General features: G+C 37.9%; 1 protein-coding gene across 4 annotated transcripts in view; it reads right to left on the reverse strand.

The window, feature by feature from the left end:
* Positions 1-1,443: 1,443 nt before the first annotated feature.
* Positions 1,444-12,630, reverse strand: part of LOC128734312 (serine-rich adhesin for platelets) — a 46,158-nt gene continuing 34,971 nt past the window's right edge. For all 4 annotated transcript variants that reach the window (XM_053828462.1, XM_053828445.1, XM_053828471.1 and 1 more), the window contains exon 7: positions 1,444-7,379. In XM_053828462.1, the coding sequence (XP_053684437.1) occupies positions 6,343-7,379 (1,037 nt within the window). In that variant the 3' untranslated portion in view covers positions 1,444-6,342. The remainder of the gene's footprint in view (positions 7,380-12,630) is intronic.

Genomic DNA, 12,630 nt, shown 5'->3' on the forward strand with positions numbered 1-12,630 from the left:
ACATGGACCAGTGATATTCACTTGCTTTAATTTGTAACTATCGAGAAGCCAAAGATATATTCAGCTTTCAAAAGCATAAATTTCATAATCATAATTTTTCCACATAAATCTTAAAGATAAGTTGTTGGAATACATTAAGCATGATTTGATTTAGTGCGTAGCATTTTATCTCGCGCTTGTTGCTTTTCGTGTTTTAAACGCAATTGAAGTAGCCACGAAGCACCGCTCATATCGTCGGACGTTTTTGGTTTTCCTGCAGGGGGGTATAGATATTTATAAACGATAAGTGGTATCATACTTCGGCTGTAACCAACAAACATTAAGTTGTTACAATGAAACAAATCCACAATAGAAGTCCATATATTTGTATTGTAACAAAGGATTTTGTGTACTGCGTGAATTTCTGCAACAATTGTGTAGAGTGTTTATGTTGGAGGTATCAATGGTCACTCCATTCCACCAACCAAAAACTGCAGCTAAGTTTGGGTGAAGCGAACAAAGTAAAGAGTAGGTATACCTACAGAGATATAGATGAAAAGGCAAAGCAGATGTGACATTCATTCCCGTCAAATTTTTAAAGGTTGAAACTGTAGTTTGGTAGCTGGTAGCGTAGTTGAGCAATATCCTGTGCGAAACGTCACATTCGATAGCTGCATGCTCCATTAGTGGTGAGGAATCTGTCTATACGCACCTGTAATACCACGGTCGTATTCTCTAATGACCACCGTTTTCACGTTAAGGCGCGCTTAACTCATTATTTTCTTCACATCAGGGACCCTATTCTCTCAGTAACTCTCATCTCACCTAACAGTCTCCGGGCCCTATTCTCACTTTTACGCTCACTCACACATGTGGTTTCACCTATACGTCGATGGAGTTGTGGAATAGAACCGTTTTCCTTACGAGGCGTCCGATCCACCGCCGCTAGCTAACTTTTGTCAGATGTATACGATAGTAAACTCTGCAAGCAGTGTCTGTTGCTCATAACTCATACGTCTCCGCCATTCCCCACTTTTCATTTGTGCTCCGCTAAATATCGTGTGCAGTATATCTTCCGTTCGAACACGGCAAGTGCAAATTACGGAATTCTTACTCAATAATAGCTAATGATTGCGTTTTTGCGATGCGGCACCGCAGTGTGCAATGCTCTCCTAAACGCTTAAAAGCTTCCCGACGATTACAGACGTGATTCTTCGACACACACTTTGCAGCTAATTTTTAGTGTAGGTACAGAACAATTGCGCGGCTAGTATTGCCTCTAACAGTGTTTCCCAGTCAATATTTGAGCATACGACGACTGGGCTTGTTGGACCTAGCGCGAAGAAGTTTTCCTAGTTCCGTGCTCGTCGATACTTAGTCTACCTCAGGCCGATGGCTGGGCTTTTTTCCATGCCAAAACGTTTCTTTTGCAACACCAGCAAAATGATGTAAACTACACTGTGAATTAAAGGTCATAGGATATTGTTGCATTTCTATGGGACAATCGGATGAATTTTGCTACTAGTATGGATCAACGCCTGTACGTTAAGTAATCACTACTGTTTTTATTTATTTACGGGAAAATAAACTCTATCTATCGGGGGGAAAGAGTGAAGCTTAAGTTAAAATATAAATGGTAAAGTATTATTAGCGAATTTGAACATAAATTATCGAAGTGGGAAACTCACAATGTTTTTGTCCTACGAAACATTGTCCTAGTTTGTTATTTGTAAGGGTGTTTGTTGACGACAATCTTATAACATAGCATTGGTTAAACCATCGAAATTAAAAGTAGGAAATTCATTGACAACACATTTGTTGTACTTCTGTATCTAATAAAAATGTGTAGCTTCTGTTTTCCCTTCTCAGTAGTTTTGATTTGGTTTCTATTTGAACGTAGTAAATTGAACTAATAAGAACCGACCATTGCTCATAATGCAAAATAAACGAATGAGCTGAACAGTTATAGTTAATTTTGATTTAATTACGCGCGCGCAAGAAGGCATGTCTATAATTTGGTAGGTTGAACAGAATAAAACCTTTTTTTGCAAACATTATCAACAAGAAAAGATCGGTCAAATTTCAAGGGTTCAAGGGTATTAGTGAGCATTGGTTATCTCTGTTCAGCTCTTGTTTGTTCATCGCGCATGCTTTAAAATAGGAAAAATCAAAAGATGTTGGTACCACTTATGATGTTGTACAAGATAATCCGATTCGAAACGAAAAGATGTACGCGCTTAAGGTACCTAGCATTCTATTCAGTGAATTTGTTGTTTTCATACACTGCACGATACATAACCTATAGAATTATTCCGATTAGTATTTTTTCGTTTCTTCACACTTTAACTGTTAGGCTCACTAGAGATAAACTAAAACGAGAACGTTCAGAAATTAAAAAAAAAAACATTATTGATAAAACTGGTTTAGAGATACTTGGAAACAGCCGTCAGGATAGACGCACTGATTCTGATTCGTTAGATTACTTGTTGGTTTAGTTGAATTGTTTGTTAGGTTTTAAAAATAATTGTAATTGTATCACAAGCTACCTTGTATCACAGAAATATTAAATGAAGATACTAATAAAAAAACTGAAAAATCTGCTGCGTTTACTGTTTCCGTTGTTAACTATTAATCGGAATAACACTGGGAAATTTTTCTGCCACTATTAACTTGGGAAATGACAATTCTCGAAAAACTTTGTTTTTCATGTTTTACTGTCTGGTTATTACTGCAAGGGTTATCCAAAACAATGTTCAAACTTAGAATTTAGATTATTTTGATACGAAACGAAACAATAGCTTTTGCTAAAATTAACAGCCAAAAAATAAGTAACAAGAATAGTATTTATACGTACTTTTGGATAAACCTATTTTTACTGCGACTACGAGATAGCTCTGGCAAAAATGTGATAAGCCGATCGGTTTTTCTATCGCCCAGTTCAATTGTATAACCTCAAACTGTATTTAAGAATATTTTTTTCAAGAAAATTTCCGCCAAAAGTTACATGACCTTTAACCTCGCCTTTAACTTTGCAACGAGTACGGGTAAAATCCACAACTGAGTCCTCAGAATTTTCTCGATCAAGGTAGTGTAAATTTTTTTTCGTTATTGTCCGATAGAGGGTTAATAATGGATCGATGGATGTATGATGGATGATGCAACCGATTAAAAAAGGTAAAAATTTGAATATAATGACTTAAACATAATCGAAACTGGGCGATCGGTTTGGAAATAAATAGCCAGGTTTTTCCAAAAATTGCTGTTGATATGCCGAAAGGTTTCTCACATTTTCACTAGCATCCAGTACAATATCAGTTCCACTAGATTGGTTATTGTATCTCGTACTATAGATATGACGTGAAACATTAAAAATAATTTTTAGATACACTTGATAGTAGTTTCAAACGAAATTTTGTTGTAATTTGATTATTGATGAAGCATGAATGTTTTTATTGCAACAAACGAAGCATTTTTTGCTCGACTTCGTTACCGGGTTTGAGCTTGCAGCTTTGAGGGATCAAAACTGTTATAGTGTTATGTAAAACTGAAATAGTTTACAATGTCCATAGGTAGAACTAGAAATAAGACATAGTAACAGAACATTGAAAATATAGCCAATACTAGTGATTTTGGCTGTTATTACCCAATTAATTGAAATTGATATTCCAAAGCATCTTGTTTGGATTTTTGCTAGAGATGAGTCAGAATTACCTCTATATTGTATACAAAATTTCACTTGATTAAGTTTCATTTAGAGTATCCACGTATTTTGACTTTCAACTTTACAAATCATATATGGTCTACACTGTGAAATGATTCTACCCGTAAATAGGTCGGATTTAGCTAAAGTTAGGTTGAAACTACTCAAAATGCCCTTAAAGTGTACAAACTCAAATTTTGGGTAAAAAATTCAACCAATTTTGGCTACTTGCTACCGATAATTGAATTATTCTCTGTGACAAATAACGCACTTTCAAGTTCCTACTACCAATTTTTTGGTTGAAAAACAACTCAAAATCTGAGTTTGTACACTTTAAGGGCATTTTGAATCGTTTTAACCAAGTATTAGCTAATTTCGGGTATGATGAACTCATTTAAGAGTGTATGTCGTTTTAGACATTCTAAATCATCTGCTTGATATACGTAGGTCATCAAATTTTTGACTAACAAATTATATTGGTATAGTCAAAACGAAACTTTAGTCACGACCGAGACAACGTTTAGGGCACATATGATACGACATATGTAGTAGAATTGGAAATTAAGCAAACGTGTGAGAACCACACACTAATCGAATTAACATTGTAAACTGGACTAATTTTGACCGGAAAAAACGCTTCATTCGTTCCCATTGACTACACATCGAAAATTTTGCTTGCTTCGCTTGCTGCTAATTGAAACTTAAATCAAACTATAAATTGTTTCCTGCATTTTTTGCAGTGATTATGACTGACCTATTTCTGTTGTTTCAATGGTACGATTTTTCAACTTCCATTTGCATTTATCCTCAAACAAAAAAAATCCGATAATCTGGGATTCCTGCTAGTCATTCATCATTGTTCACAAAACACATCCTCTCTAGTCGAAACGTTGGAAATAAATCGACCCTCATCAAGAAGCACTGTGAGTGGGCTGCTCAATAACTTTGAATTTTTCGTTCATGGCCAGTCTCAAAAGAAGCGTTTTGTTCATTCTGAAGTGAGCATTTTCCCTTCTGGATTGATCCAGTGAAGTAAAAGTTAAGTATACTGGATAGGCAGTCTTCTTATATTATGTTAATAACGTACTTTAGCCGATAAGTTTCAGGTGTACCTTTCTTGATCGAACATTTTCCTTGCGGATGGTTGGTTATAATTGAAAGTTTATTGCCTTATCATATCTCTCTTGGATGTCACATTGGCTGGCATTACCAAACAATACAGAACACGTTATAAAATTGTACCGATAATGGAAATACAAAATGATTTCTATTTGTGATCCTTCGATACAAAAAGTATCCAAAAATAGAGTATTAGTGACAATTCGTATGATTTTTCTTATTCAGCATACCTCGGAGCAATACGTTTGGTTGTTGGAAACTAGACAGTATGTTGTCTAATATCTATTTAAAGCATTCAAAATCTCACATATCCTTTAGGTATACTCTCTCATTCCCCTCATATTAAGCTTACAATTCAGTTATTAAAATAATCGTGTAGATTACAACTAATATCACAATGGTTTTGAAAGAGGATTAAATTACTCAATTACACTTCTTTCGTTTGCCTTTTTAATTTTATTTTAATACTCAGATTTTTGCTTCAGTGCTTTTTAGAGATTTGCTTCTTAATGAATTTAATTTATTCGATAGTTTCAAGTGTAAACTTCTTCCCTATCTTGCGCTGCACTGGATTCGTCTATTAACATAATTATTTCGTTCATTCGGTCCATCCCATTCAGTTGACGACATTTTTATACGCACAACCAGGTTCTCTCGGATTGCTCAGGTACTCTCTTATTTGACATACAGTGTAAACGGCCGGTTGGTGACACACCCTGGATTCAGAGCAAAAAGCTGCCAATAAATCAAGTTCGTAAAACGACCTAATCAAACGCAAAGTTTGACACAATTTAACAGAAGTTGTGAATTACATTCGCTTGGAACCAGCAAGCTGCTGTAAGATGTCAATGGAATGAAACTATTGGGAAAAATATTTTCAGTTATTTTCACAGATATAAATTTTGAATGTTCGTTGTCCAAATTGACACTTTCAGTAATAAAGTGCCATTGATCCATCCAAGGTGTTACTGTTATTATTGTATTGCAGATTAGTTTCGCGCTTCGTTGGGTCTTGTACGATAAAATGTGATAATTACATACCATTATCTGTTTAAGCAACTGGAACGGTCCTAGCAAATTAAATATTCTTCGCTTCAATATAATATTATGTGTTCACCATAACCGTCCGTTTCTCTTTCAAGCCATCATTCAATCACACGTTATAAGTTAAATAATTTAACGGATGTTTCCATGCTCTAGCCTCTGCTTTTCCTGGCCTCTTGTGTAAGTAACGTATATATTGCATAGTCCGATAGGATTTACTGCTTCTTCGCTTCTGTTTTTCTTTGTTCCATTTGCATCTAAAGAAGGCACATTATTTACTTTTTACTTTGATAAGTCAGAAATGTATAAAGAACGTTCGAACGATCTACCAAATACCAGCAATAATGAACTAAGTGAGAGAGATACCGGCATAACACTTCCAAACCCGCTACCGCACTCACAGTGCTTCCGTTTTTTTAATAGCATTGATACAACTGGCTTACCTGATTCCTACTTGCTTAAATCAACCACTCGACACTGGTACGCTCTGCCCAAGTCCGCTACTGAGCTTGTGAGTTACCTGTATCGGGTTGTTGAGGAGTTTGCGATTGAATGGTTTCAGTTGCCTCGGTCAAAGAATCCATTGATCGCATCGAATCCTGTGAAGCGAGTGAAGGATTCTTAAACATTGTTACCAACGAATCACGAGCCAGTTGTCCAAGATGACTAGTTTGAAGGATGCTACTTTGTAGCGGTGACGATTGACTGCTGATGCTGATTCCACTGCTGTTTGTGGTGGTACTACCAGCGCTACTTCCCAGCAACGATGAGGACGGTTGATGAGACGATAGCTTGTTGAAATCACCTGGTACGCCGCTGCTAGCTCCGCCCCCATATTTGCTAGTGAGTGTATCGATGTCGTCCTCTGAGTCATCGTAATCGTCGCCTAGATGGAATATAACTTTCGGATGTTGAGTAGCGGTTGTCGTTGTTGTCATGATGGGTGCCACTGAAACCGCTAAGCTAGCCTGTGAAGAAGGCAATGGATTCGCCAACAGTTTGCTTCTCGTTATAGTGTTCTCCGGAGAAATGTTTTCCTTAATTTCTGCTTTCAACTGTGTTGGCATATGTTCGACACAATACATCGGAGATTGAGATTGTGCTTGCGGTGAATGGCTTAGCGGTTGTACCTGTTGAGGAGTGATTGTATTTTCTGGTGAAACGTTTACTTTCAAAACTTTATCCTCGTCTTTGGTCGACTTCGACCACTGGAATAGTCCACCCATGGGACTCTCCTTGCGCGATGGAGGGTTGGATGTGCTTTCTTTCACTCCACCGGTTGTACCCGTCGATACCGTCGAACTTTCCGAGCTCGGTGGACTACATTTGCTGGAGGAGAACAAATTGCTTGGGCTGATGAAGATGGCCAATAGTTTTTCGATGGCTGGTGAGTATCCACTACTAGTTGAGCCGCTTGCAGTACTGCTACCAGATAGCGGCGATGAATTACTGTCCGACTTCGGATGGTTTCCTAAAGATGCTATCCAGGACGTTTTCCGGATACGGGGTGGCTTTTCCGATGGTTTGCCTGTCACCGCTGCGCAGTGGGGATGAGAGTTTGGAAAACGGTTTTAGGATTTGAAGGAAGCAAACAGTAGCAGCTAAATTGATTGTATCTTTTTAAACATATGGATTTACATTATCACAATACCTGAATCGTATTCGAATAATAGGCTTCAGATTTCACCGAATTACGCAAAACGGTGAGACTTTTTTTTCTAAATCCGATCAAAGCATAGATAGAGTGAATTCTGAATTGTTCACTCAAAGAAGCTCAAATATTTTATTAATGTTTGGAGAACAATAAAAATATGATAATTTTATTCATTTTTACTGCCATTTAAATTAGGTAGCATTATTTCCAAGTGTGAAGTAGAATAAACTTGTGGTAAGTGAGATGGAAAATTAGAAAAAAAGCTGCATATTATCAAAAATAAAGTTTACTATACCGTGAGGTGCCCTAATTCTGCACGACTAATTTTTGGTGCCTCTGCATCAAGTTCAGAATCTCCCACAAAAACATGGATTTTTGAAAACCATTTGTTTTTTAATTTGTTTGTTTTTTATTTAGGGCATCTGACGGCCAATGATGATAAAAAATGAGTTTTAGTTAACGGTTAATTATATACCAGTAAAAAGTAAATTCGAGGGTGTCTCCAAAAAGCTCACGTAATCCCATTTGTTCTAAAATAAGTAGCTTCTATTAGCCGCGTCAGCTTGTCCGGAAATCTGTAGTCGCGCTAGTCTAGTGGGCACGTTACATTCCTGATATATAGGTATTTCTGAAATATTTTTGTTGGAGTAGCGCCTACCGTACACTTTCTTCTGCTATTGAGGACAGACACCTTAACCCATTAAGCCCTAAACTTTTTCCAGCAGAGATGAAAAGCTGAAACTTTCAGGAAAGTTTTGATCAACTAAGAAAACCCGTAGAGATGTATTTTTTAGTTTTGTCCCCATGTCCCGCAATGGGACGCTGAAAAATGCAAACGCAGGGTCTTACAGGGGGCGGTATGCAGATTTTACATAGCTTTATCATTCCGGAGAGGTTAGAACAATAGCTACGAATCCAGAAATACTGTCATTGACGTTCGCACTTTCACCGGCTTCGTCTTTGCCATCCGAGAGGAAAGTTACTAGTTTGAGCTGCTGAATGAAAATTAGCAAGACCTGTTATGTTTCCACGGCTGTAATTTTGTTATATGTAACATCTAAGCTTTGAGCAAAAACAGGTCGATTAGATGTTTTCCCAATCTTTCTTTGTTTCTCAGGGTCCAAGTTGATATTACAAACCTATAGGCTTCTCTAGAATCGAGAGAAGGGTGCGTTACGTTTTCGCAACCCTGGGAGGAAATGGGTTAATAATATTTGGGATTGCACTTGGCAGGCGTTGTTCAGCGTATTTGCAGCAATCAAGCCAATGCGGATGAGTAAACCTCTTTCTATCAATTTCTTTGGCATTTCATGCAATTGTATTCTGCCCATAAATGAAGAACTGCCCAGGTAACCAATAAGCATTAAAATAAGCAGTAAATCAGTTGTTTATTAGCATCCCTGGCGTTTTATACTGCAGGTTGTTGTTTATCAGCTTTTTGACTGCATAACTGTTATAAATTGGCATCCTCAATTCTATTTAAATTCTTCTTGTTGGTAACTAGCTGCAAATAAGCATTGTCAGCACTATAAGAGGGCTAGCAGTAAATTAGCCGTATATTTTGCCAAAATAGCATTTAAGTAGCATTTAAGGCAACTTAAATGCTTATTGGCTTGCTTTTAAATTGTAGTGCAAATGCTTATTGGTTACCTGGGTGGCTAATATGCCACGAACAAGAAATTGAGAAAAATACAATTTTATTATTTTTGTCTGTCAAAGAGGTTTTACGCGGTAACCTGTTTAACCTGTTCAACCTGTTTAATGTGCATATTACACGTTATACATTCCGAAGCCATATTGTTGAATTGAAACAACGATACCTGTGGGCGAATTCCCTCCGGGATACATTTTTAACACAATAGCCATTTTTTCATTTATGAACACAAGATTATCAACTAGGGAGAATTTGGCTAACGTGCATACGTTGTCAATTAGTACGGAAGCACAAGTGAGGACGAAGTGGACGATGAAACATCTAATCCGTGCACCTCGAAAAAGTTGCCTACAAAGTGTGAGGTTCAAGCACTTGAAACTAGAAGTTAGAAGCTGTTTCTACATGCCGTCGTTGATGGGAGCTGTGAATCCTGGCGTGTAGGCTGTCGTGGCAATAAACCCAAAAGACACACGTGTGACAACACTCGCTCCAGGGTTGCTTTGATCAACGTCAGATTGTCCGGAAAAACCGTTCATTATCTGTCACAGCTGTTCGCGCTCGACTGTATCGTATGCTGCCGCGAAATTCACGAAAATATGATGCGATGGCACGTTGTACTCCCGACATTTCTGCATGATTTGTCGGAGAGTAAAACCTTGATCCATAGTAGCATCTGGTGTCTTTAGTGGATTTGAATATTGTTTGTTCATTCTTTATTTTTTAAAAAAGCCAACAGATTTCTTGATCTTAATCTACTATATAAAAATGGATTTCTGTCTGTCTGTCTGTCGGGATGTTCCTTATAGAATCAAAAACTACTGAACCAATCGGCGTGAAAATTTGCATGTAGAGATTTTTGGGGCTAGGAAAGGTTTTAGTGATGGTTAGAGACCCCCCCCCCACTAAGAGGGGGGGCTCCCATACAAATGAAACACAAATTTCTGCATAACTCGAGAACAAATCAAGCAAATAGAACAAAATTTGGCATGTGGGTGTGTTTGGTGACAAGAAATTATTCTAGGGTAAATTGAGACCCCTCCCCTCTTTAGAAGGGGAATTATGACTCCTCTCCCCTTTAAGAGGGGGGGCTTCCATACAAATCAAATGCAAATTTCCTCATAACTCGAGAACTAATCAAGCAAATGGAACCAAATTTGGCATGTGAAAGTTTTCGAGGACAAGAATATTTTCTATGGTGAATTAGGACCCCTGCCCACTTTAAGAGGGGGGCTCCTATACAAACGAAACACAAATTTCCTCATAACTCGAGAACTAATCAAGCAAATGGAACCAAATTTGGCATGTGAAAGTTTTCGAGGACAAGAATATTTTCTATGGTGAATTAGGACCCCTGCCCACTTTAAGAGGGGGGCTCCTATACAAACGAAACACAAATTTCCTCATAACTCGAGAACTAATCAAGCAAATGGAACCAAATTTGGCATGTGGGTGTTTCTGGAGACAAAAATTTTTCCTATGATGAATTGGATCCCCTCTCCACTTTAGGAGGGGGGCTCCTATACAAACGAAACACAAATTTCCTCATAACTCGAGAACTAATCAAGCAAATGGAACAAAATTTCGCATGTAAAAGTTTTCGAGGGCAAGAATATTTTCTATGGTGAATTAGGACCCCTCCCAACTTTAAGAGGGGGGGCTCCTATACAAACGAAATACAAATTTCCTCATAACTCGAGAACTAATCAAGCAAATGGAACCAAATTTGGCACGTGGGTGTTTTTGGAGACAAAAATTTTTTCTATGATGAATTGGATCCCCTCCCCACTTTAGGAGGGGGGGGGCTCCTATACAAATGAAATACAAATTTCCTCATAACTCGAGAACTAATCAAGAAAATGGAACAAAATTTTGCATGTAAAAGTTTTCGAGGGCGAGAATATTTTCTATGGTCAATTAGGATCTCTCCCAACTTTAAGAGGGGGGGCTCCTATACAAACGAAATACAAATTTCCTCATAACTCGAGAACTAATCAAGCAAATGGAACCAAATTTGGCACGTGGGTATTTTCGGAGACAAAAATTTTTACTATGATAAATTGGGACCCCTGCCCAATTTAGGAGGGGGGGGGGCTCTCATACAAATGAAATTCAAAATTTCCTCATAACTCGAGAACTAATCAAGCAAATGGAACCAAATTTTACATGTGGGTGTTATTAGACAAAATTTTTTTATATGATGAGTTGGGACCCCTCCCAACTTTAGGAAGGGGGGCTCCCATACAAATGAAATACAAATTTCCTCATAACTCGAGAACTAATCAAGCAAATGGAACTAAATTTGGCACGTGGGTGTTTTTGGAGACAAAAATTTTTCCTATGATGAATTGGATCCCCTCCCCACTTTAGGAGGGGGGGCTCCTATACAAATGAAATACAAATTTCCTCATAACTCGAGAACTAATCAAGCAAATGGAACAAAATTTTGCATGTAAAAGTTTTCGAGGGCAAGAATATTTTCTATGGTGAATTAGGACCCCTCCCAACTTTAAGAGGGGGTGCTTCTACACAAATGAAATACAAATTTCCTCATAATTCGAGAACTAATCAAGCAAATGGAACCATATTTGGCATGTGGGTGTTTTTGTAGGCAACCATTTTTTCTATGATGAATTAGTGCCCCTTACCTTTTAAAGAGGGGGGGCTCTCATACAAACGAAATACAAATTTCCTCATAACTCTAGAACTAATCTAGCAAATGCAACCAAATTTAGCAAGTGGGTGTTTTTGTAGGCAAGAACATTTTCTATGGTGAATTAGGACCCCTCCCCACTTTAAGAGGGGGGCTCCTATACAAATGAAAAACAAATTTCCTCATAACTCGAGAACTAATCAATCAAATGGAACCAAATTTGGCATGTGGGAGTTTTAGAGTGCAGAAATTTTTTCCATGGTGAATTACGACCCCTTCCCCTTTTAAGAGGGGGGCTCCCATACAAATGAAATTCAAATTTCCTTATAACTTGAGAACTAATCAAGCAAATGGAACCAAATTTGGCATGTGGGAGATTTTGGAGTCTTGAATTTATGTTACGATAGTTAGAGACCTCTCACCCCTGTGGTATGGGGATATGGACTCTCATACAAATATAACAGAAATTTTTGCGAAACTCAAAAACTAATCGAGCTCGAGAAATTCGAGACTCTTCCATAAAACATTAGTCAATACAAGACCACAAAAACTATCTATAGTAACACTAGATCATTCAGGACGAGACGGTCGTGAGTGCTGCCGGTGACCCGCCGTCGGAAGCGCCGCCCACTGGGGGGCTTGCAAAACTCGAGATTGTGACAAAGATCATCCGAGATTCATGATTTATGTACAACACCGGTAAATTTGTGGCAATACGAAGTTTGTCGGGTCAGCTAGTGATTAATAAAGACTATTAGCTAATATTCTGAAGCGAGATTTCAGCACGTTGTGGCTAACGCCAAAGTCAAAACAAGTTGCGAAACGGTTAA

This window comes from Sabethes cyaneus, chromosome 1 (genome assembly GCF_943734655.1).
Source record: "Sabethes cyaneus chromosome 1, idSabCyanKW18_F2, whole genome shotgun sequence".
NCBI classification, from domain to species: Eukaryota; Metazoa; Arthropoda; class Insecta; order Diptera; family Culicidae; genus Sabethes; species Sabethes cyaneus.